The sequence below is a fragment of the Musa acuminata genome, chromosome BXJ3-1 (assembly GCF_036884655.1).
Source record: "Musa acuminata AAA Group cultivar baxijiao chromosome BXJ3-1, Cavendish_Baxijiao_AAA, whole genome shotgun sequence".
Taxonomy (NCBI): Eukaryota; Viridiplantae; Streptophyta; class Magnoliopsida; order Zingiberales; family Musaceae; genus Musa; species Musa acuminata.
In genome coordinates this window covers 1,590,663-1,616,541 of record NC_088349.1, presented here as the reverse complement: position 1 = coordinate 1,616,541, position 25,879 = coordinate 1,590,663, and the positions used below count along the sequence as shown (strand labels likewise).

Genomic DNA, 25,879 nt, shown 5'->3' with positions numbered 1-25,879 from the left:
TTATCTTTTTTGCTACCTTTATGAGAAAAAATTGGAGACTTAGAAATATATACAAGACTAAACATTATAATAGAATCTTGATTTTGATTAGTCAATAATATATTCCTTCCGATATTTATTAGTTATCCATTCACATATTCATCGTTGATTTGCATTGAATTGTATCGATGCTCCAAAAACACTTTAAATAGTGTATTTTTTCCTAAAAAACATTCATTCTTCTTAGTGTCTTTGTTAATATTGATTGGATAAGTAATGCTAATGATAGAACTTTCACATCAATCTATATTATCTATCAGTTAAAGCTCCTAAATCATACATTTCTCCCTAAAAAACATTCATTCTCCTTTGTGTCTTTGTTAATATTGATTGGACAAGTAATGCTAATGATAGAACTTTCACATCAATCTACATTATCTATTAGTTGAAGCTCCTATGTTACTATAACCAATTTAAACTATGTTTCATTCTCACATAAAACATATTATCATCGATTTTTATATTAATACATATTATATTACTAAATTCTAATTGCATATATCCTATGTCCATATATCAAACTTCCTAACGAAACCACTTTCTCGTAAAATATTCTAATTTCATTGACACCCATGATAAAAGCTCAAACTTACAAGGACATGGTAGTAGAAGGATCATTGATAGAAGCAAATAAAGAAACAAATGATTAATAATAATTATATTTCTAATATATTATTATCATCAATCAATCCATGATTCAAGAATAATCATGCTAATTGGGAATCACCCTCTTTAAGTATATATAAATACAAAACATTACAATAAATAAGATCACTGCCATTTACAGTACAATTCAACACAATCTTGATGTGTGAGATCTTTAAAGCATCATTCAAAATATCACTTAGGGACCAAAGAAAAATTATATAATCCTTATTAAAAAACTTCGTTTAAGAGAATGTTTGCTAGTAGAGATCTAAAATCTCGCATCAATAGCATATTATATTAATGCTCTTGAATCACAAGGCACCAAGCCTAGCAAAACTGCATGGGCAACATGTCCAAGAAAATTCATTCCATACTTCAATTACGAGAGATCTTTAAGTTCTTTAGAATTGAATATATTAGAACTTGAGTCTTAGAGAGCCATCAACAATATAGCCAAGAGGCTTTTTATAATAAGATTTCTTTTCTTGGAGACATGTATTAATATATAAAATAGCTATATGTACTTTTCAATCTTGAGTGAAATTGTTTTGTATAGAATCTAAAGATCATGTATTAATTAGTGTGGATGTAGTTATAATATTTAAAAAGTGACATTATATTAGTTATATGGTCTCGAGGTATTAATAACATGATATGGTATTGGAGTATCAGTCACATCGTAAGGATATCGGTTAAGTGTATCAATCATATCATTATCCTTCTATCATACTATAATTTTTATATAATTTTACTAAAGGCAGTGAATTGTGCTTACAAGAAAAGAAATAAATGACTACAAAATGCGACATGGAGGATGAAAAATATAGTCTTTTTTTCACGTATTGTGTGTATATCAAAAATTTAGTAAAAACTTTAGATTTTATTAGAATTTTTTTTTGAAATAAAAGATATTTTTAAATAAATTAATGTAAAAAATATTTTGTTTATTGGGTCAAGTGACTATGAATTTAATTGAAATATGAATCTGACTTTACAAATAAATATCCCACATCAAAATGAGAAAAGAAGATATTTTAACCTATACTAAATGGATCAAAATTTTATTTTAGAATATTTTTTGATTAAATTAGTAGTAAAATAGAATATAAGAGTTGATTAAAGGAAAATATTATATATTTTTATTAAATTATTGGTAAAATATAATAGAAAAGTTGATTAAAATAAAATGTTTTATAAAATGCGGTGAGCGTGGATCGAACACGCGACCTTCAGATCTTCAGTCTGACGCTCTCCCAACTGAGCTATCCCCGCTCTGTTTTATTGTCTGACGCTTTACTATTATAAAGTATCCATTTTCAGCTTGCTTACTTTTCACCATGCAACGACAAGTTAAGCATGTAATCCGACAGACTCTTGCTGATTCCTCGGGAAGAAGAAGCCTTATCCGCTGGCTGTTTGGTGCCGTGGGATTAGTAGCAGAGATCAGTGGCAGTGTGCCACAACAGAATGCTTTGGTCGAATTCAACCTTGACGTTCCAGCCAAATTTCTTCATATGTTTCTGCTGCTCGAGTGCCCATTCGCCACTGCAGGCACTGAAACGCTTGGAGTCTTTGGACTCCTCTTCGCTGATGGATTTGTTCTTAAGGTCCCTAAAGATGTGTCTTTCTTTTACGTGAGGAAGCGGAGAAATCTGTTACATGGGGACGGATGGTCCTTGAGGCAGAAGCTGATGAGATTATACTGCGCCATAGAATGAGACCATCTCGCAGACATAAGAGACCACGACTTCTCGCCCGACTTGAGAATCTCGGCGAGAAACATCATGGCCGCAGGGGCCGTGAGCCTTGTCTCTGGCAAGGAACCAACAAAGACGTAGAAAGCCACGGCAACCTGAAACACGAGCCCCATCAAGTGCCTCATCCACAGCTCGTTATCCTCAAGGGAGAAGGCCGTGATGGTATCAGGGCCGCCGAGGTGCAAGAGAAGGAAAGGCGACCAGAAAGCGAGGCGGTCTTCGTTCAGGGTGCTGTGAGAGGAAGAGGCGCAGTCAGAGCCAGTGTGGTTATTGGAGAAGATGCCAAGAGCGAAGGTGGCGACCCAGTCGGCGAGCAAGTAGGCCGACCAGAGGATGAAGCTGATCCACCTGGAGACAACGTGGTTCCGGTGGCTCCCGGAGAAGATGAGGATCATCTGCAAGGTCAAGCTCATCAAAATGAATGACCGGAGATCCCAGTCATTACATGCTTGCCTCCACCTGTAAGGGAAGATCTCCATCTCTCTCTCTCAGCTCTCTCAAGTGTACAAGAAAGAGTGTGGCCTATAGTTGACTCGGCAGTCCAAAAGCTTGGACTCCCCACGCGTTTAGATGGGTTGGCGTGTAGGCGTGAAGAGAGACAAAAGACGACAAGAGACTGGAGGGAGAGATGCTACTTCCTTGAATTTTCTGCTGCAGTGAGGTTGACGAAGTCCGGCCGAATCAATATTTGGACGGATTGGACATATGGCACAGATCCGCCTAACGTGCAACCAGCAGTTGAATTGGTCCAATGTTCCATTTCTGTCCATGTCTTGGCCTCACATTGACCGTAGCAGTTCCATCATCGCTCCGTAGATTCCTGGTCTCTTCCTGAGACCTCAATGCCACTTTCCTCTTCCACTTCTCTGCTTCATCAGAACTCGAAGTCTCGAATTCGAGCAGTTCCGAGAGATTGCACACAGGAATGGCGGTGGCGATGGTGCAGTTCCTCATGGAGAAGTTTGTGGATGCGCTCGAAGAAGAAGACAGTTCGGCGGTTCCCTTCCATGCTCTGTTTCAGGGCATAAAGGAGGATCTTAAAGTGACAATGAGGTCCTCCGTGCCGCTGGGCACCGCCGACCTCCTCCGCGACTCGCTGTACGACCTCAATGACATACTGATCGAGTGCCGAACGCTCTCCAAGAAGCACACGGACCTCAAGCAACGGAAGCGCGTAAGACTCTCTTCCATGTCGAGTCTATGGTTTCTGTACAAAGCGAAGAAGAGGCTGCAGGCGATCAAGCACAGTATCCATCCCAGAAACCATGGAGCGGTGGATCAGAATTACAGTAGTGGTTCGTTAAGCGGCGACATGGAGTTCTATAGGTGGACTTCGCGTTCTGTGGACAAATCGAAGGTTTATGGTCTCGACGATCAGCTCAACGCGATAGAGAGAATGCTGTTGGAAGAGGATAGCGGCGGATTCAAAGGAATCGGGGTTGTGGGGATGGGTGGAGTTGGCAAAACAGTGCTAGCGCAGATGGTCTTCAACAGTCCGCCGGTGAGAAGGCGCTTCTTTCCGCGGCTATGGGTGTGCATGTCTCAGACAGCGAAAAGAGGTAGAGATGTCCGAAGAGAGATGTTGGAGAGGATGCTAATGGCACTGGGAGTCGAGGAGGAGGCCATCACATCCATCTCAGAAGCCGGTGCAGGAAGCGGTGGCCTCGCGGAGTTGATGTTCGCGCTCCACCTCCAATTGATGAACAAACGATACCTCATCGTGTTCGACGACGTCTGGAACATCGACGAGTGGTACGAAGGCTTAATGAGCTCGGGTTTGCCGGACGAAGGTGAATGGGCCGGTCATCTTCGTCTTGACCGTGTGTTGCCGAAGGACTGCGGCGGGTCGGTCATCGTCACGAGCAGATTGGAGGAGGTGGCTGTGAAGATGGTCGGGAAAGAGAACATGTGTCGGATCGAGCCCGATAAAGACGGGGAATGTTGTTGGAATATATTCATGGATTCAGTGACGAAGGGCGGGCTTGCGGGCGATCATCCTACTCTGGGAAGCATGAAGACAGAGATCGTGGATAGATGTGGTGGCCTGCCATTAGCCGCAAAGACTATAGGGGAGATCTTGCGTGGATCTCTCTCACCAGCAGAGAATTCGGAGCCTGAGAACGAGCTTCATCCCTGAGATCTCTGTGAAATCGGTGGCAATAAACAGATGACAATAGATTCTTGTATCTGTCAGGGATAGAATTTTTTTCTTTTTCTTGTAACATTCATGCATTTGTTTTCCTGAAACACCCACAAATAAACCATGCAAATCAAATATCATATTTGACTATATTTTCAGATAACTCCAACATATCATCTCGGTGGATTACATGCATCAATCCAATCGACTACATGTTGATAGATTTTACTCAATGATAGAATAGAGCTGTAGTGGGAGAGCGTAATTACTTCTCTATCGTCAATTTGGCCCTTGCATGCCCTTCTTCGATCCGATACTGCTCCCCTATTCCTAAATGGGCCATTAGAAACCACACCATCGTGAGCAGCTCTCCACCGGCGCTGAGCTGCTTCGCGTGGAAGTACCCTCTGCAATTGCTTGCGGCGTAACATAGCATCTCCACCCATACTGCACTCACTAACTTCCATCTTCTTTGCTCCTCCACCTCCAGCAAGTCTTTTGCTAGCTTACAGGCATCGAACAACACCGATTTGCTTCGGTCCCCTTTCACCTGCACAGGCGGGACTTTGGTCTCCACGCAAAGAAGCATCTCGCAGGCTTGTTCCAGATCTGGCGTCTCCACACCACGCGAGAAGAAGTTCTTGGCCTCCGCGCAGGTGTCCCCGTACCTGATCTGTCCAATCCCAGCGGTCAGCATGAAAGGCCGCACGACGAGAAGGTACAGCATGTAGTCCGACGCACGCTTGCTGATCCTTCGGTAAGAAAGCGTATCCGCCGACTGGTTGGTGTCGTCGGAGTAAAAGCAGAGATCAGTGGCAATGTGCCACAACAGAATGCTTTCGTCGAATTCCACCTCCACGCTCCAGCCAAGTTCCTTCAGATGCCCCTTCTGCTGCAGAGCCCATCTACCTCTGCAGGTGCTGAAACGCTTGTAGCCTTTGGAATCATCTGCGCCGATGGATTTGTTCTTGAGGTCCTCGAAGACGAATTCTTTCAGGTCGTCGGTAACAGGGCAATAGCTGGTATGCCAGTACCTGTCCCATGCTTCTTTTACCGTGAGGAAGTGGAGGAATCTGTTAAATGGGGATGGACGGTGTTGGAGGCAGAAGCTAATGAGATTATGCTGCGCCATGGAATTAGACCATCTGGGCTTGTTGGGTGGCCGGAAGAAAGAGTTTATGGCAGAGACCATGTTGGAAAGTCGGGGATATCCGAGATCTTTCAGCCTGAGAGAGGCCCAATCCGAGAATATCAACAGACCAACAGAATAGATCTCGAGAGCAAGAGCTCCTGCTAAGAGCGTGTAAGTAATTATAATGTCGATCTCTTTGTATCCGTGCTTTTCGGTGAACAAGAAAAGCAGAAGAGCAGTGAGAATGAAGAAGAAACTGGTGAAACGAAGGACAGGGCCAGCAACAGTATGAAGGACGGTGGACTTGGTGTAAAGCATCTCGTACACGAAGGAGAGCTCGATCTCGATCACCTTGAAAGCCTGGATGGGAGAGCGCTTGAGAAAGAAGGACTGGCTCTCGTTTCGATCGTGGAAGCTGAGGATGAGGTCGACGATAAGGCGCTTGAAAGTGTGGAAGAACTGATGAGCTTTCGTCACCATCGTGACTGTGCGGATGTCCTCCACCAATGTATCCAATGACCGCGGTCTCGATTCTGGCTCTTTCTTCATCTCAATCTCCGTTCTTAGTCCGGCGGCGGACATCGCCGCATAGTCCTCCATGAACTTGGCATAGTTGGGGCCGGGGTCGGGGGGCGTGACCATGGAGTTTCGCAAGCAGTCCATGCTCGCACACATGAGGGACCATGACCTCTCGCCGTACTTGAGAATCCCGGCGAGAAACATCATGGCCGCTGGGGACTTGAGCCTGGTTTGCGGCAAGGAACCAACGAAGACGTATAAAGCCACAGCAACCTGAAACACGAGTCCCAGCAAGTGCCTCAGCCACAGCTCATTATCCTCGAGGGAGAAAGCCGTGATGGTATCAGGACCGCCGAGGTGTAGTAGAAGGAAAGGCGACCAGAAAGCGAGGAGGTCGTCGTTCTGGGTGTGAGAGGAAGAGGCGCAGCCAGAGTCGGTTTGGGTATTGGAGAGGATGCCGAGGGCGAAGGTGGCGACCCAGTCGGCGAGCAGGTAGGCGGACCAGAGAATGAGGCTGATCCAGCTGGAGACGACGCGCTTCCTGAGGCTCCCGGAGAAGATGAGGATGATCTGCAAGCTCAAGCTGATCAAGATAAATGACCGGAGATCCCAGTCATTCCATATTAGCCTCCACCTGTAGGGGAAGACCTGCATCGATCTCTCTTGTTTAGCCCTCTCAGATAACCTGCACTGGCATCGATCTAGTGTCAGTGTGTCCTGCAACTGAACTAGGAAGAATGATGAAGTATGTGTGGATCAAGGAAGGTCTCTGGAATGTGAGACAGTTTCCAGTTTCGTGCGTGTCGGCCATCACGAACTGTAGGAGCGTGGAAATGGATCGGAAAGAGGTGCCTCCGATGACTAAACGCGTGCAATTTCCAGGAAAATGATCGGGACAGGTCAGACGAGGGACGGTCTTTTTGGTCAACATTATCAGCACCTCGATTTTGACCTACCAAACATGCAGGTTCTCGGTGCCTTCTCGGCGTTGTCCACCCTGCTTCTCGGAAACCTTCAATCTTGTATCGTGCACTTCATTTTTTCTGGAACACCAAGTGAAACATTCTTCAGATCACACCTAAGGAGTCTCTCTTAGAGCAAATGCTTTGAGTTCCATTTGTCCCGGTACAGCCATATTCTTCAACAAAGGAACACCAGCTCAATCAAGGGTGTACACTTGCATTGTCGGAGCTCTGGACGGAGCAATGGCCACGGGGGAGCGCAGCATTCAGCATTTGATGGAAGAGGTAACAAATCCCAACGTTGGGACGGTGGTCGTTTACGGGATTTCTGGACTAGGGAAGACATGGACCGCAAGACAAGCTTATGGTCGAGCGATGGCTTCTCCCCTCTTTGATGTCTTCCTTTGGATCTCCCTGTCCGTCACTTGTACCACCAGACGGGTGAGACAGAAGATACTGGAGAGCCTGTCGATCGTGGTTGAAGACAATGGCGATGAAGAAAGGGTCACAGAAAAGATCCATTCGTTTCTATCCGGGAGGAGGTTCCTGTTGGTGCTGGATGATGCTTGGTTTACAGAGGATCGTATGCTGGCAACACTGGGAGTACCTACACCCAAGCACAATGCCTCCAAGGTCGTCGTCACCACCAGAACCATGAGAACACAAACAGTGATGGAGCCTGATGTCGTGATCCAACAGAGCTCGTTCAGTAGAAAGGAATCGTGGGATTTGTTCTGCCAAATTTCTGGGCACAGCATCGTGAATCGTTTCGGGCAAATGGTGGTGGAAGGAAGCCATGGCATGCCTTTGTTGATCGTGCTAATGGCAGGAGCCTTGAAGGATTCGATTACTGATTCGGCAAATGAGGAATTAACTGCTAAAGTGTCGTCGGCATTGATGAACGAGGTTACTGCCGCAAGGTTCGCTTACTCCATGTTGCCGGACGATGAGGTAAAACACTGCCTCGTTTACTGCTTGCTCTTCCCTGGGGATATGGCACTCCATGACGATGAACTGATCCAGTATTGGCTCATGGACGGACTGATTGCTGAAGGATATCTGAGTGTAGCGGCTACTGATAAGGCTCAAAAGATCCTGCTGCTGCTTTTACATCGTCGTCTATTGTACAGGGACGACGATGACCATGTCCGCATGCATGAAGCTGTTCGAGAGGTTCTCATGGACACTGGGAGGCAACGAGGCGACCATGGATATTCCTGTGCCACCCATTCAGAAGGGCTGACTTCCATTTGGCTTCCTGATGGGCGATACAAGAGGATCTCATTGATGGAGAGCAGCACGGATAGACTGCCACAAATCCCCCAGTCCTTCCTTTCCTCCTTATTTCTCCGGGGAATTCGCTGGTTGAAGGTAATCCCGAACTCATTCTTTGACAACAGGCAGATCCTCACTCTCAGTGTTTTGGACCTTTCCTTCACTGCAATCACGAATTTGCCGTCCTCTACCTCCAATTTGGCCAATCTTCAATATCTACTCCTAAAAGGTTGCGAACATTTAGAGGAGCTACGGAACATCCGCTCACTACGGAAGCTCCTGGTGCTTGACGCTTCAGGGTGCTCTGCCCTGAGGACGTTCTCTCCTGGATCATTCGCTATGATGAACATGCTGAGAGTCCTTGATCTTTCTCGTACCTCAATCGAGTCCTTCCCATCTTTATCCAGGCTCCCAGAACTCCGCTGCCTTTTTCTCAGAGGATGCCGGCGCATAAACTTCCAGGAAAGTGTGTTTCCAATAGCAGATCCCTCAAAACTGAAGGAGCTCGATCTTTCGGGTACTGCACTGCCAGAATTCCCATACGGGATCACAAAAACTGGTCACTTACTGAGCCTGAAGCTGTGCACAGAGAGCGACGCAGTTGATTGGAATGACATGCAGTGGCTGCAGGCTGGATTGACTTGGGACGAGCACGCCGGAGTGTATGCCTCCATCAATACATGCGTGGACGACAACAGAAGTTACTTGTCTGTAAGCAACACCAGTTTCTTCCAATACTTGGACAAAGATTCTCCGCTGTGGGATAATTGCTTTCTGAGGTTCCATATTCGTGTTTGTCCCTCCGAAGAAGCGAACAGAGACAGTGAGTTCGTTTTCCAAAACGAGAACTTTGTTTTCAGAGAAACTTACTTCGGAACGAAATATTGTTCGCATCCCCCGAATGCTTGCCGATTTCTGGAGATCCATCATGTTCGTCCTTGGGGAATTGGAGGAGTCCTTCATCATGCGGATGTCGTCTTCTTGAATGACGTGAAGTTGGTGAAGCAACTCTCGGATTTTGAACTGCAGAACCTCAGAGGAATGAGAGAGTGTTGGATTCAGAGGTGTGACCAAATGGAAAGCATCTTTACGGCAGAATTAGAGGATGTGTCTGAAGTTTTAAGCTTGGAGAAGCTATGGATCTCAAATCTCGAAAAGTTGAGCTTCTTGTTTGCTGGTGTGGAGAAGGAAACAAACTTCACTAGCCTTAAACACATCCATATCGATTGCTGTCCAAATCTTGTTGGTCTCTTTTGTTCAACCCTGCGCTTCCAAAACCTTGAAACTCTGCAGATAAGATTCTGTGATAAGCTGGAGAGCGTTTACGATCACTCCGTGATTGGAGAAGAAGCCTTTCCAAGACTGCACACGCTGCGTCTGTGGGAACTGCCGGAATTGAAGAGTGTGTGTGGAGGTATTTTGCCATGTCTAAAGCACCTCAAGGTGAAGGAGTGCCCCAAGCTGAAGGCACTCCCCGTGGGCGTCAATGACATGACCCCAATCGCCATCATCCGAGGAGAGAGACAATGGTGGAATAACTTGACGTGGGAAGATGAGAGGATCAAGTCTCATTTACTCTTCAGAAGATGGGGTCGATTCTGACAGCATTGCTCAGGAGAAGAACAAATAAGAAATTTATGTTTGTAGTTCAATTCTAATCTGTAGTTGTAATCAAAGTGACAAGTTTCTGTAGAAAAATTTAGTACTAGAAAGAACAAATCTATTGTCATCTGTTTATTGCCACCGATTTCACAGAGATCTCAGGGATGAAGCTCGTTCTCAGGCTCCCAATTCTCTGCAGGTGAGAGAGATCCACGCAAGATCTCCCCTATGGTCTTTGCGGCTAATGGCAGGCCACCACATCTATCCACGATCTCTGTCTTCATGCTTCTCAGAGTAGGATGATCGCCCGCAAGCCCGCCCTTCGTCACTGAATCCATGAATATATTCCAACAACATTCCCCGTCTTTATCGGGCTCGATCCGACACATGTTCTCTTTCCCGACCATCTTCACAGCCACCTCTTCCAATCTGCTTGTGGGCGGACATCATCGACCTCACTACATAAAATTCATGAAAATAGCCGTCAAGCGGGGATAGCTCAGTTGGGAGAGCGTCAGACTGAAGATCTGAAGGTCGCGTGTTCGATCCACGCTCACCGCATGTTTATAATTTATTTTATTTTGATTAATTCTTCTATTCTATTTTATCAATAATTTAATAAAAATATATAATATTTTCTTTTAATCCACTCTTATATTCTATTTTACTAATAATTTAATCAAAAGATATTCTAAAATAAAATTTTGATCCATTTGGTGTAGGCTAAAATATCTTCTTTTCTCAATTTGATGTAGGATACTTATTTATAAAGTTATATGTATATTTCAATTAAATTCATAGTCATTTGACCCACTACGATCACTGAACATAATATTTTTGATATTTATTTATTTGAAATTTTTTTTATCTTTTATTTCAAGAAAATAAAAATATTCTAATAAAATTCAAAGTTTTTCTTGAAACTCACTTAAGTTTAGAGAACATTATATAAGTCAAATAATCATTATAATAGCATAAAGCAATTATCAACATAAAATTTTAAAATTAAAATATTATTATGTATTATAAAATTATAACAAAGCCAATTTAAATTTTATTTTTAATTTACTTTCACACATTAAAATAGAAATATAATATTTATTTCTTATAGTTCACATACAAAAATAAAAGTTTGAACAATTTACTTTCTAAAAATCATATCACTTAGAAAATTAAATAATTAATAATTTAATTATATAGGAAATTATTTTTAACTTGATCACATGATTAAGAAAATTAACTTTAATCATTTCCTTAATCATACTATATAAACAAAAGAAAAATAATAGTTTAAATAAAAATAATATATTATTTTTTATAATATGTTAAGAGAGAAAAATCTTGGATTACATTACATTCCTAGTGCTGTTAGCATCCTCTCCAACATCTCTCTTCTTGCATCTCTACCTCTTTTCACTGTCTGAGACAACACACCCATAGCCGTCGACCATCTGCGGTATCACTCCACCCAGCTGATCGTCGAGACCATGAACCTTCGATTTGTCCACACAACGCGAAGTCCACCTATCGAACTCCATGTCGCCACTTAAATAGCCACTACTGTAATTCTGATCCATCGCTCCATGGCTTCTGGGTTGGATACTGTGCTTGATCGCCTGCAGCCTCTTCTTCGCTTTGTACAGAAACCATAGACTCGACATGGAAGAGAGTCTTACGCGCTTCCGTTGCTTGAGGTCCGTGTGATTCTTGGAGAGCGTTCGGTACTCGATCAATATGTCTTTGAGGTCGTACAGCGAGGCGCGGAGGTCGGCGGTGCCTCATTGTCACTTTAAGATCCTCCTTTATGTCCTGGAACAGAGCATGGAAGGGAACCGTCAGGCTGTCCTCTTCTTCGAGCGCATCCACGAACTTCACCATGAGGAACTGCACCATCGCCACCGCCATTCCTTTGTTGAGAGCTAGGAAACAAGGAAAATATGACCGACTTCAGGTCCTGACAAAGCCGAGAAGAAGAAGAGGAGGGAATCGGCAGTGAGGTCACAAGAAGAGAACGGGAACCTTCGGAGAAGGTATGATCCACATGATTAGTCTCTTTCCTGATTGACCGACTTCATATGTATATGAGCAAACTCTCAGAATCAACCCAGAAAACGAGTTCATCATTAAAGCATATTTGCAAGTCATTAGCACTCTAAGCTCTGTCACATACATTGCCATACACTTTTTGTGTAACTCAATACAAGTAACACCAACAAGCAAAAGCTACTAAATAACTTGGATGCAAATTCTTTCTCATCTTCAAGATTTCGTGGCTGGCTTCCACAATCCCAACCCGGTACCGCTGCCCAAATGCTTAAACTCTGTTGCCTCCAAGTGATTCCCATGTCCGGCGAATCCTGTCCCTCCCTTCGCCAAGCAAACCAGGTTCCTCTCCTTGCATCCCTTGTTGCAGACTAGACAAACTTTATCAGCAGCTAAGAACTTATCGGAGCACTTCTTGCAGAATACATGACCACATGTGCTCATGGCCACGAGGGAAAGGGTGTTTGTGAGTGTGACCTTGCAGCTCGGGCATATGTAACTGATTTCTAGAGCCTTGGATTTGTTCTTCTGTTCATTGCTCTCTTCAGTGAAGCAGATTGGGAATAGAGATTTCAGCTTGAGCTTCTCCTTGCCTTCTGGACAGATTGTATCGATCGATGGAGCCGCCACCTTGACTGGAGCATCAGGGGTCGCAGATGGAAGCCAAAAGGCCTTCATGTTGCGAAGAGCCTCTTCTTCGTATGAAGTTACCTTCACACTGTTTGCTCCATGGAAACCATTCTTGTCACGTACCTGACTCCTGTCACTGTACTGAGGGACAGCCCCATGGTTTTGCTGGTCAAAAGCATCAAGTTCTCGAGCCTTTTGCGACATTAGCTTCTCCTCTTCTTCCTCTTTCTCTTGCTTCTGTTGAGCAGCATGTGCAGCTAGCTTCCTGTCCATGTTAAGATAAAATGTCAACACTGTTGGGCCACTAAACAAAATGAGAAAACCTCAGTTGCAAGCATGTGCAAAAATGCACAATTACAAATGGAAACCTGGAAACACTAAACCAATACATGACTAGTAAACATAAAGCGATAGTGACTTCAACAGCAAACATCCTAAACATCAAGGCTTCTTTTTATGCCATCGTCTAAAGAGAAAACTCAGGACATAACAAAGAAGTTAAGCAGCTTTTTGGATAGATAGACACACAAACAAATAAGAAAAATATGGTGATTTTGGTTGTGCATAAATAAGTAGTTCAAGATGGACAAACTTAGTTGACAGGAAGATAAACTAAAAAAAATTGATACCACTTCAGGAACTAAACCAGAACTCTGAATTAAAGATTGCTATCAGCAAAAATTTCACTAGTAAAAGGATCATACCATGTAATGATACTCATTGGGCAGTGATACAGTCAAAATATCACACTTCTAAATAATAGAAATTGCTTCATCATATTCGCAAAATACAAAGTTTTCACTTCTCCTTTCAATACTGCTAGAGAGAATATGTAGCAAATAATAGTTGTTCAAATTGCACTCTAACACAAACTTACAAGATGTATGATACCTCACTTAAAGCTCATTCATTAATTGAAAATTCTGAATTTTGCATGTGTTACTAGACTCTGATAGATAGAGGCTTAAGATCTATAATCCAATCAGAAAGTGATCAAGAGACATGCAATTTTTAATGTCTACAGTCATGCATCAGCATACTTGATACGGTCATTCATATTACTTGAAACATAATAACCGCCCATCTAATGGTGCTGCTTAAAAGAAAGTTCGTCAAGATCCCACCGAGCAAGGTTGCAATTAAAAGAAAAAGGTAAACAAGTTAAAACTAAGCATCCACAAGTTCAACGTCAAGTTTCTCACTGTGGAACATGTTTGCAATGTTGAGAATTGATATCAAGCTTCGAGAATCCAAAGGAGCCAATTGACTAAACACAGACACGTAAATCTCAAAGATACTGTCTAGAACATGACTTACATCTTGAAAGTGGCAAAGAGATAAGCTGGATACTAGATGGGGGAAAAATCTATGGAAGCCTTGCTTCTTAATAAGTATCCAAAGATATAATACAGGTCAACTTATAGTAAATCAAAACTCAACTTCTATCCATTTAGGAATTTCCGGAATTACAAGCTATTAATATATGACCCAGAATTCAATAAATTTAATTTCCCTTTTCTAAATTTATTCTTTGAGATCTTAGAACCATAAAAGCGCACACCTGATTGCTAAAATAAGCTCCTTGCAACAAACAACACTTATTTCAACTTCCAATATTTGGACTGAAATGTAGGAGGCTGAAATAAATCAAATTCATCAACAATACAAAACCAATCAGGCGATTGATATACTACCATCTTCCAAAAAATATAAAAACAAGTAGCATCATCTCAATGAAAGCAAATAGCTGTTAGTTATATAACCCTATTTGTGTATTAAAAACACGAAAGGAAACCTTGATATAAATTTATTGTGGTTCATAGGCAACATTCCTATCTTCTATCTTCGAGATGTATATTCGGCACAATCCTTGACCTCACACCTGGTCCACATGCTACTGTCATGAAATTAGCCTTATAACGCCAAAGGTCATGAAGTATAACTACTACTCAAACGATCTAGTGGTTCCAGAGATTCCGATTTCCGATCCAAGTGCATATAGCACTACCAAAACATACCAAACAATGAGAAAGAGATGCTTGATGTCTTCCAAGAACACCGCACTCAAATCCAATTATAAGATCACCAACCTACATCAAGAGCATGTATCGCATATAATTATCATACAATCAACTACCAAATTCTCAAATTAGACCCACTGCTATTGAGATTATCATCAACCATATAGAAAAGGAATTTCCTGGTCAGTGGAGTTAAACTACCGCGCACCAAATCAATCAAAGAATCATAGGCAAATCAAAAGAGATATCTGGAAAGTGAGATACAGAAAGTAGATTCCACCGTTTAATGTCTTTCTTCTGAGCGAGGAGGCACTCGAGGATGCACTCCTTGCAGAAGACGTGGCCCTTCTGGCAGCATAGGGGGTCAACAAGGGGCTTGAGGCAGAGGCAGCAGGCGTCGAAGGGCTTGATGGAGTCCCTGCCGAGCCGCTCCCGCTGCGTGCCGTACCCTAGCTTGCGCTTCTCCTCGTAGGTGAAGAAGGCGAGGTCGTTGTTGTTCTTCGAGTGACGCTGCGGCATCTCCGATTCCTCTCCAACCTGAAATCGACCCAAAAATTCCCTTAACCCTAACCCTAGATCGGAGCAGGCGACCAAAGCTATCTCTTCCTGCCTTCGACAGAAATCGAACGACGGTGACGCTCCGACTTCGGAAGGTATATATATAACGGGTGTTATCGGGTTGGATTAAGATCGGATCCAAATATGAATCCAATTAGGATCGGATCCAACTCATCGAAGTAAGAATCCAAATAAGGTCGGATCCAAATAGGAGGTAATCGTGGGGAAAAACGAGGAGATAAAAATAAAAATAATTAAAAATAAACTAAAAAAAATACTTTTCTTCCCGTTTCTGTTGTCGTTCCACATCAGCTCATTTGAACCGCCCTCTGCTCCTCCCCCGCCCCATACCCATCCATTCCCCACATCGGCTCTCTTCCCTCTTCCTTGTCGATAGATCGAACAAGGTGTCGAAAACACTAGAAAACACCCAGCTTTGTTGGGCGATGAGCCCTCAGCAGGCACTGCCGGAGTCCGACAGCCAGGCCCCTCCCACGGTGGCGGCCGCGGTCACTCAGGCAGCGATCCAGCCCTCGTAACCTCGCTTCTTCTTCTCATCCGCCGCCGAATCTAGTCCCTCCGCAGGCTCCCACCGTCGCATCGCGATCGCGGTCGACCTCAGCGACGAGAGCGCCTACGCCGTGAAGTGGGACGTCTAGAACTACCTCCGCCCCACGTCCGTTCTATACGGCGCCGACTGGGACGCCATTGACCACTCCAGGACCTTGCGCAGCCCCTCGTGGATTATCAGATCCCCTTAAAAATCCACATCGTGAAGGACCACGACATGAAGGAGAGGCTTTGCTTGGAGGTGGAGAGGCCCGGACCTAGTGCCGTAATCATGGGGAGCAGGGGGTTTGGGGATGCACGGAGGACTGACAAGGGAAGACTTGGAAGCGTCAGTGACTATTGCGTTCACCATTGTGCTTGCCCTGTGGTGGTGGTGCGCTGTCCTGATGAAGGGAATGGCAATGCAGAAGCAGCGGGCGGCTCCCCTGTTGATGATGATGCAGCGCTCGCCAGAGGGACGGAAGAGAAGCAGATGAAACTACACCTCGTGCTAGAAGTTGATGATGAGTACCATGATACTTCCATTGAGCATAAAGGTTAGGCTTTTCGATGGATATGTTCTTTGATCTGGATTTTGTGTAGTAGTTCATGAAAGAAATGGAATCGTGTTCGAACGTTTTTGTTTACATTTCGATGGATTTGGGTTTTTCTTGTTAAAATTTTGTCACTCTGCGTATGACTGTAGTTTCCTACATTGAATTCAAGGTGGCTGAAAAGATAGTTAATCTTCAAGTGTTGGTTCTTTGTGGGGGACAAAGACGTTGGTGCAAAAAAAATTAGACAATCAACAAAATAAAATATAAACTCAAATATAGTAACACAAGAGTTGCATGATTTGATATTTTGACCTATAACTGTGTATAAAATCCTGAAATTTTCACTATATGAAATTAATAAAATACAATGAACAAAAAATCCTATCTTGAGTTAACTTACATTCAAGTCTAAAGCCCTTTATACACCCTTTCACATGAATCTTAAAATTTTCTCTAGATATATTATAGAAAGCTTCACTGTTCTAAAAGTCTGTTTTTTCCACACCACATCAAAACTTTTAGATATACAGGATATTTATAGAGCAGTCAGTCCTTAATTTCCAAGAGGTTTCTTCTTCAATCATTAATCTTTCTATATCTGTATTTTTTGTTAACTAAGCAAACTTGTACTTTAAGCAATCCATCTTCAATTAAAGAAGTCAATAAATACCTACTAACTTTGTCACCCTTTCCTTACTTTGTGGATCCATTAGGAAATCTATAAAAGTTTTCAAATTAAAAAATACACTATAGCTAAATGGATATCACTTATTCTTATCTTTTATTAGGAGAGATAGGAAAAATAATAATTTTATTCGTAAACAACTAGGTATCGTTTCGTTTCGGTAGAGGATAAGATAAAGAATCATTTAAGATGATCCGAACATGTGTTTAGGATACCTCTAAATACGATAATTAAGTGAAATGAGTAATGTTAGTGGTGCAAGAAGAGATAGAAGAAGACCTAAAAAGATCTTAATAGAAACTATAAATAAAAATTTAAGAACTCTAAACTTAATTAAACAAATGACTTTTTATGCATCTCAATAGCGACAAAAGATCTATTTAGACGACCCCAAATAGTTAGAACTTATGACTTTGTTATTGTTGTTGTACTTTAACTACACATATGAACTAGTTCATGGTTCAATTGTTCAATATCTAATTTTAATAAACAAACATTGCACCATGTGTAGCTGGAATTGAACAAATATGACTATTTGATTCTTGAGAAAGCTCTATATAACCTCAATTTTCTTTTAGCAAGATGTTTTTCTTTCACAATCTTTTATATCCTAAAATCATTCACATCATCTTTTGTTATCTTCACTGTTGATGGGACTCGCTGTTGTAGGCAACTACCATATCTTGCAGGTGCAACTTCTTTTTAGTTTGAGCTCTATACTGTATATTTTTCTAAACATTAAAAATTTTGATGTAATTTTTCTTTTATTAGGATCATGCTATATCGAGTGCCTACCTATTAAACTCCACCTTCAATTTTGTAATCATAGCCTTATGAATTTGAAATACTCATTGAAGTTAAACGTTTAAAGTATTCAAATTTGTTAGTCAAGTTTTTAGTAGATAAGACTTCTCTAACTTACCCAAATACCTATAATGGAGTTACCAATTACATTAATAAGGCCAAAAGTGACCATTTGGTATTGTGTAAAACTTTAAATGATTTACTAATTCAGAGTGAGATGGAAGCATTTAAGGATATACGTATTGGGTGACAATTACTTTGCCAACTGTTTTGTGTTGTTCCAAGTTTTGCATATGCTTAGTCTGATCACCTGTTATTCCAGAAAGATGGCCACTGGAATTCCTGTGCTTGGCTATTTACTGATTCTGTTTCTCTTCTAATGATAATATTGTATTTTATTGGTTGTTATTTGGTGAGTTTTATGACTTGTTCCCCCTCTTTTGATTATTTTAGCCTCTTGTGTTGTTGTATATACCCATCAAACTATCTAACTGCAAAGGAAGGTGGACAGCTTCACCTATGCTAATTTGTTTTGCTTTAGTGCTGACAAATTAATGCAATACCATTTTAGAAAAATCCCACAAATACTTATTTTTGTTTTTAAGGGTCAAATGTTTCTCTAAAGAGACTTATGAACAGATTTAATGGTTTGATTCATAAATATAAAAAATGAAACAGGTATAGAAGCCTGCACAAGATTTTGAGAGAAAGATTGTACAAGAATTTAGAACAAGCACATGCTATCATTTTCTATTAAGTTTTGTATCCAGAATTATTGATGTCGCATCTCAAGATATGCATGCCTTAATTCCTAAATTTCATGCATTATTTTGTTCAGGAACTTTTGATCTTGATTTTGATTGTATATTACATAAGAAATAACATTTGTGCTGCTATGTCTAATGTTTGGTAATGTTGTACTTAACTCTAGTTTGGTAATTCAATTTTTTTTTCTTTTGTGAAGCAAATAGTAAACTGCTCAGACTTCATCTATAGATTTTAAATGGCAACAACAAACCTAGTGTACTTGCATTACTAGGTATAATGCCTGAATGATAATAGCTGATTAAATGAAAGAAGCAGCTCTATCTATAGAGCTGATCTAACCAGTTATTGTAAGCAAAACAAAAAAAAAACTAGTTATTGTATATTGTGTTGTTAGGCTTTCTTTATTTTAGGTGAAATAAGAACAAAATTGTGGTTTGAAAGGTTACGTTAGTAGAACTGACTAGCATTTGCATTACATACTGAGTCCTTTAGGTACTGACTGAACATTGGTCAGAAGAGGATGGTTCATATATTGATTCCTTTCCTGTAAAGCCCCCATTTTTCCCACTTAATATGAGATCACCCTTAATAGAACTTTTGCCTTGTGCACATCATGTAAATCTCTTGTGCAAGATGTACAACATGAAGCAAAAATGTTGTATGAGGAGTAGCTCAATCAGGGAAAAATCTGAAAAAAGGGTGCCTTAGGCCGGGCATTGCTCTTTTTGAGTCTTTTGACTCCTATTAGAATGAAAGTGTTTAATATATGTTTATCTCAGAGTCCTAGTATTCTAACTGCCCGGCCTAAGTTTCAACAAGCTTGCACATCCAATTTCAACTGTTTTTCCATATTTGTGAAAAGGATTGACCTGTTTAATTCTATGGTCCTGCAGATACTTGACAGGAGTATGGCTACTTTTGGCATGTTCCTCTTGGATCCAGGTTAGGATTATCAAGTCCAGCAAGTTATTTATTCTAGTTCAATAAATATTAATACCTTAACCGGACACTTTATATTAGTTTCGTGAATCTTAATCAACATGTAACTTCTTTGCCTCCCATCTGTTTGAAAGATAAACTATTTAGTTCTGTTCAAAATTATCAGTTACCTGCAAAACTTTTTCAAGAACTTAACATGTTGATTCAAGATTTTTCGGGGACGGCATTATCGATTATTCTCTATTTTGGTACTCGATAGCAGCGTCGACCTTATTATCTCATAGTCACCATAATCTTTTCTCATTTTGTTTTCTTTAGATGAAATCTAATTTCTTTGTTGGTAACTTACTCCATGTGTTCCTATCTCATTTCTATGAAGGTATCAAAGGGAGGGAGGCACTTATGCGATAAGCTGAGGATGGAAGGGAGTTTGTGGCCGCTGCCAGAATCGTGTTTCCTAATAGTATTATTGATCTTAAAAAGGCTTGATTGTTCTACCTTGTGCTCTCATGAGTTTCTTTACTATCCTTTTTGATACACAAGTTAAATAAACTGACACCTTTCTGTAATCTTGAGACTTATATGGAATTTGCATATGATGTTGTTATTTGCCCCAATCTAATTGAATCAAACACTTGCAAAGGGACGATTTATACATCAAACATATACACACACACACACAGAGGGGGGGAATATTCCATGTTCCATTGTTACTGACAATGGAGACCACAACAAAGATAAAGCTACTGATGAACATAAAACAAATCCACTCTTAGGTTGCTTCCTGGACAGTTCATAGTTGAAACACAAATCCACCACGCGTTGAGTGCTTATATGAATGCTAAGCCAAAACAAACAATAAGCATGACAGCATTCATGGCAAATAATATCACTGACATAAACAAACTTCCAAAAGAAGTTTGTCATTCAAGAATCAAGAATCACTGACAAATCCACCACGCGTTGAGTTCTATACATTGAGTTCTATACATTCGTTGACACAAATCCACTGACACAAATCCACCACGCGTTGAGTTCTATACATTCGTCAATCAAGAATCCATCGTGCCAAATGCTACCAATCTAATAAAAGTAGATCAAATAAAACTTCCAAAAGAAATAAACAGTTACTCAAACTAACATCTCAGTTCAGAATGACTGGCCCGATATAGTAGAATGACTGGCCCGATATCGTTGCTACAAGTAAACTCAATCATGTGCAACTCTTTTTATTTGGTAGAGAGTATCAAATGGCTTCCATATCAGGTACTGGAACCAGAGGATCTAATCTATAGGATTGTAACTCATAAGATTCTCCGAATGCTCCCTCGCTTTGGGTTCGTCGTAAAAAACTACTAGGCTGCAGACCTAGCAGCATATTCCTGCCAGCATCTGGGAGATCATTGGTTGGCTTGGGCCACAGAGATTTTAGGGGCCTATGGCTTCTCTTGGATGATTTAATTGAAGTGTTCAGACCATTGCCAGACTTACCATGGCTATAGGATGACTTGCTTAGGCCTGTACCACGAATTCCGCGATGAGAATCTTTACCTTCCGACCTGAAACTGCGGTCGAACTGATGGGATGAGAAAGATCGTCGAGGACGGTCTAAGACTTCTTTTGAACCGTTTGCTCGAATGACCTGCTTGTTGTAATAAGCAAGATGAGGCAGAAGACTCGACAGATGTTTCTTAAGCTCTTCATTCCCGACATTTTTTTCAGCAGGATTGCTCTTGATATTTACTGCTTGCAGGGAAGCATAATTAGCTGCCAGTTGCTTAAGTCCTTTTGAATTAGATATTCGATTGGAGCATATGTCAAGAACACTCAATTTGAGGAGGCGATGCAGGCCTTCTATTTCACTTATCTTGTTCCCACCTAAATATAGCTCTTTCAGCATCAAACAAGAAGCCAAACCTACAAGGGATTAAAATGAGACGGTTAATAATAATAATAATTCTTTGACTTGCTTAGCTTCTTTTGTTCTTTTTCTGACCAATGATGCAACATAGGAAAATTTAGCAGCTTAAATCTGGGATAAATTACCACATGAATAATATTTTGAACATGAAAGAAAGAAGCTTGTTTGTTTGTTTTGAACATCTAGATCACACATTTCTAACAATGTCCATAGCAGGTTAGAAGGCTTCGATATATGTATATGTATATGTATATGTATATATGTATATGTATATATATATATATATGTATATATATATATATGTATATATATATATATATATATGTATATATATATCTACATGTCAATTTATTTCAATAAATTAATTTCTTGTTAAATCTAGCTGCAGCTAGGTCGAATCATCGTGGATTCAAAGAATTTTTATTCAAATCCAACCAACTTCTACACAAATCTAGCCAATTTATATGTACGTATGACCAAGAGATAAGATGCATAAATATAGGTTAGATCCATGTAGAAACTGCCAAGATCCCTGCTGAAGAGAAACTAGATTCATATTTGACCAATATATTGGGATCTAACATGGTTTAGGATTTAGGGTTTAGAAATGTGCTATGTAATATAATCATGATCACAGTAAAGAGAATGGAAAAAAGAAAAGAATACAAAACATACATACTATATCGAACACAAACGAACATGGAGACTAGTTGCATACCATGGCCAATCCTACTTATTCTGTTGTAACTCAGATCAAGTACACGGAGTCGTGTAAGTTCTCTGAGGCCTTCGATGACTGATATTTTATTCTTCGACAGATTTAACATGTGAAGACCTTTCGGAAATGCTCCAGAAGTTATCCGAACTGAAGAAAAGTGTTCCAGAAAATGCAGAATTAGGTTTCATACATTACCTATCTTTTTATAACACAAGTACCAAGTAAGCATAAGATACATATTGATGTAAAGCAAAGAATAAAAGAAGCATTTGAAAAAGGAGAAACAATGGTGAGAACTTATGAAGCTTGTATGATAAACCTTACACATACCTATGGCGTTGCCTGATAAATTTAGCATCTTTAAACCAACAAATGCACTAAGGATTGGAATTGTAACCAATCCAAGATTTGCCATCTGTGCAGTTGAAGACATAGGACTCAAGGTTGAAAGGTAATCATAAGCTACTATCATTCCAATACTACTTCTAGCATCAACTTTTTTGCTTTCAATCCTACCAGCAACCTTAGGTTGTTCCTTCTTCTGCGCAGGATTAGAACTTTTCCCGAGTTCTTCCACAATGTCACAATTTTGGATATCAAGTTGGTTGATCCAAGCTGCAACTCGCCCGATATTATGTCCTTCAGGAGTTGATTCATCCTTATTCTGGATGGAACTTTCATTAAGTTTACAAGTCACAGCACCATTGTTCCCAAGTTGTTCCAACTCGATTCCATGACCAGGATTGCTATTGTGATCACTCCCATCAACCGATGAATCTGCATTGCAAAGTGAGTCCTTGCTGTCAACCAACTGATTGTCACTAACGGACTTTGGAATGAAATATTTACAATCATTCTCTGGATCTGATAGACCATTACACCCGCAACTGTTATTAGAAAGATGCCCTCTTAATTCTGAATGGCAGGTTGAACCCTGGTCATCTATATCAGATTCATGTGACATATATTCTGCATCTGGTGCAGCTTTGTGCTGGTTCAAAGACACCCTAGAATCAGCTGCTCTATCACCATTTAGAAACCGAACCCTTCCATCATTGATAGAGAACAGATTTTCAAAAGATATGGAATGAGACCCAATAAAATCAAGCTTCAGAGAATCATCATTGATGGTTGTATTTGGCACTCCATGGCTATCTAGAAAACACGATCTTGCATGTCCAGAGTAAACATGGTCATCATCATTGTCATGATGCTTTTCATCGGACTCGACAATGCCAATGGAAAAGAGGGATTCACGATGAACTGGTTCAGCCAATGAAACGTTATGAAATTCAAACATATTATTTTTGTGATTCTGGTTTTGCGACTTACTTCCATGGTCCATGTGATCTTCATATAGACTAATACCATCAATGTTGTCCAATGTATTCATGTCTAATTGGCAGGTACTGGAAAATCCCTGACTTAGTTCATTTTCCTCGATGATATTTCCATAGGAGCCACTTCTTTCTTTGTCCAATATATTTCCAAGAGATTTATTTTTTCTAAGCTTTGCCATCTGAACAAAATCTTCCCAGAGATGAATATCCTGACTGCTCTCAGAACAACCTTCCTGTAAAGATTGGTCTGTTACTTGATTGGTTTGGGATTCTAAACTATTATCTTCATCTGTCTTGACATTGGAACTTCTAGGCACCACTGCAAGCTTTATTTCTTGATCTTCAGACTCTACCAGATGATTGAACTTCATTGTTCCACCAGCTTGTTGAACATTCTCCAAACAAAGGAATAATTTTTCAGCATAAAAGAATTAAAGATATGTGACTCAGAGAGATAAAAAACAATGATCTTTGTGTACCTTTGATTTATGCTTGTGAGGAGTCAAGAAACAGGAAAAACCTGCAATTTCAGTTATCAAAGAAGCAAAGATTTTCACACTACTTGAGAAAAGTGATGATATCCAACATGTCACTGAAGCGATTATTCCACCCAGATATCACAGGAAAACCAAGATTGCATACCCAAGTATCTATAAATGACTAACTGATAGGAGGGAACTAGTCTACCATCCAATATGAGTCTTAGCCCATGCTGACATTAGCCGTAATCAAGAGAAAGACCTTCAAGGACACGGCACAGTCTCCAAATACCCGACGTCTTTGATTCCAGCAATGAATTCAATGCAGAACCCCACACCCAATTAGAGGTGCGAGAAGGGTATGACTTTCCTATAGCGGCCAGTGTAAGAAAGCTCTATGAAGCAACTAGTTTGAAGCCAGAGAGACACTAGGAGAAATCCTGCAATATGTATTACAGACAATGAGATTGGAAAAAGGATTTGACAAACACAAGAGATGACTAGAATGACAAAACTAAAAATTCTGAATTCAGTATTGCAATTACTTGACATATCAATGATTTCACTAATAAAGGTAAAACGGTGTCCTTCAAGGATCTGTTTCTTAGAATGTCTCGAATATGCATATGGAATGAAAAGATCAAAGAGTAAGAAACCTTTAAGAAACTAAATATGAAGCTGAAGACAAAAATTACTTACATAAGAAAGAAAACGAATATATCAAATATTAGCAATAATAAATATTAAATTTACGGATCCCAAATAGCTGTTCTTGTAGCAATATAAATATTCAAGAATTATAGTTCCACTACTGTATTGAATGATTCAAGGAAAACAAAATGCCGTGTGTTACTGAGCTTCTTCACATACGATTTAGGCAGATTCTCCAAAATCATACTAAAAAGAAATCAACAATTTGAGGTGTATTCTATTGCTAGTTTTGTTTATCTTACTAATACATTTAACTAGCAAATTTATGTTGGCTCCTCAAGACTATACCCTTGTGCTTGGGATTTAACAAACAAGTTTTAATTTTGGTTCTTGATTTTTTTATTTCCTAAAAGAACAAGAAACAAACGAATGTTGCTTCTTTACCAAAACAGCAAAACACAACCTGTTTATGATCAAAACTTACTACCAGGAAGCGGCAGAAGTCAACCAATCAATCAACGAAACAAAAAGCGTTTCAAACAAAAAACAATCCATATATGCCAACGAGGTCAGAAAAGGAAACAATTCGATCTCTTATCATCCAATTCTACGACACCGAGCCAACCCAGAGTATCTTTCAGAACAATCCAATACCCAGATCTCCTAAAAAACGAATCTTTTCTCACACACACACAAAACCAAAAAGCTTTTACATGGAAATCACCATCGAAAAGTAATCTTTCCTGGACGAAACAGATGCACCGATCAAAAACCTGAAAGATAGCAAACCTAGTCTCCGCCAGATAGCATCACCGATTCCTCCTAGAACAAAGTAAAGCAGTCTATTTTTCACCTACAGAAAGCCCAGATTAAGAAGGAGCTCAGATAGAGGGAGGAGACCGGGGGCTATATTTAGGAGAAACCCAACGGGGAACGTTTCTGGATAAACCCTAACCACAGAGGGATTCCAGGTAGAGAAATCGCCAACCTCCTCAATCCTATCTTCTCCCCCTTTTCCTTAGCTTACAATCTCATGCAATCTTTGACGTTGATCGATGGATCTACAATAAAATAATCTTTTTTTTGGAATTTAATGTGAATTGTGATGTGGTCATTTAGATTGGACTCATTCTCAGTTTAGG

At 40.6% G+C, this 25,879-nt stretch overlaps 5 protein-coding genes, 2 non-coding genes and 2 pseudogenes across 10 annotated transcripts; 4 read left to right on the top strand and 5 right to left on the bottom strand.

The window, feature by feature from the left end:
* Window positions 1-1,886: 1,886 nt before the first annotated feature.
* TRNAF-GAA (transfer RNA phenylalanine (anticodon GAA)) lies at window positions 1,887-1,959 on the bottom strand. Its single transcript has one exon. It is a non-coding gene; the product is annotated as a tRNA-Phe (tRNA).
* Window positions 1,960-3,264: 1,305 nt separating this feature from the next.
* Window positions 3,265-4,734, top strand: LOC135628190 (probable disease resistance protein At4g19060). The gene has a single exon (XM_065134734.1). It carries the CDS (start codon window positions 3,370-3,372, stop codon window positions 4,579-4,581), a length of 1,212 nt encoding a protein of 403 aa, XP_064990806.1. The 5' UTR covers window positions 3,265-3,369; the 3' UTR covers window positions 4,582-4,734.
* On the bottom strand, window positions 4,702-7,026 carry LOC103978475 (uncharacterized). The gene has a single exon (XM_009394274.3). The coding sequence runs from the start codon at window positions 6,887-6,889 to the stop codon at window positions 4,850-4,852; it is 2,040 nt and encodes a 679-aa protein (XP_009392549.2). The 5' UTR covers window positions 6,890-7,026; the 3' UTR covers window positions 4,702-4,849.
* A 198-nt stretch (window positions 7,027-7,224) lies between these two features.
* Window positions 7,225-10,170, top strand: LOC135628187 (disease resistance protein At4g27190-like). Its single transcript, XM_065134729.1, has one exon. The coding sequence runs from the start codon at window positions 7,441-7,443 to the stop codon at window positions 10,072-10,074; it is 2,634 nt and encodes an 877-aa protein (XP_064990801.1). The 5' UTR covers window positions 7,225-7,440; the 3' UTR covers window positions 10,075-10,170.
* Window positions 10,171-10,562: 392 nt separating this feature from the next.
* On the top strand, window positions 10,563-10,635 carry TRNAF-GAA (transfer RNA phenylalanine (anticodon GAA)). Its single transcript has one exon. It is a non-coding gene; the product is annotated as a tRNA-Phe (tRNA).
* Window positions 10,636-11,425: 790 nt separating this feature from the next.
* LOC135628300 (uncharacterized) lies at window positions 11,426-12,035 on the bottom strand (annotated as a pseudogene).
* Window positions 12,036-12,173: 138 nt separating this feature from the next.
* On the bottom strand, window positions 12,174-15,413 carry LOC103978456 (E3 ubiquitin-protein ligase CSU1). The gene is made up of 2 exons (XM_009394251.3): window positions 15,049-15,413; window positions 12,174-13,012 (listed from the first exon to the last, which is right to left on the bottom strand). The coding sequence occupies exons 1-2, from the start codon at window positions 15,285-15,287 to the stop codon at window positions 12,334-12,336; spliced, it is 918 nt and encodes a 305-aa protein (XP_009392526.1). The 5' UTR covers window positions 15,288-15,413; the 3' UTR covers window positions 12,174-12,333.
* A 139-nt stretch (window positions 15,414-15,552) lies between these two features.
* LOC103980645 (universal stress protein PHOS32-like) lies at window positions 15,553-20,239 on the top strand (annotated as a pseudogene).
* Window positions 20,240-20,569: 330 nt separating this feature from the next.
* On the bottom strand, window positions 20,570-25,770 carry LOC103978497 (uncharacterized). Of its 4 annotated transcripts, none has more exons than XM_065134725.1 (5): window positions 25,462-25,770; window positions 24,087-24,526; window positions 22,598-24,002; window positions 22,268-22,414; window positions 20,570-21,545 (listed from the first exon to the last, which is right to left on the bottom strand). In XM_065134725.1, exons 3-5 carry the CDS (start codon window positions 23,976-23,978, stop codon window positions 20,875-20,877), a joined length of 2,199 nt encoding a protein of 732 aa, XP_064990797.1. In that variant the 5' UTR covers window positions 23,979-24,002; window positions 24,087-24,526; window positions 25,462-25,770; the 3' UTR covers window positions 20,570-20,874. The 4 variants fall into 4 exon arrangements, with proteins under 4 accessions (XP_064990797.1, XP_064990798.1, XP_009392604.2 ...); XM_065134726.1 differs by having other exon boundaries at window positions 25,511-25,770; XM_009394329.3 differs by having other exon boundaries at window positions 25,527-25,770.
* Window positions 25,771-25,879: the final 109 nt, after the last annotated feature.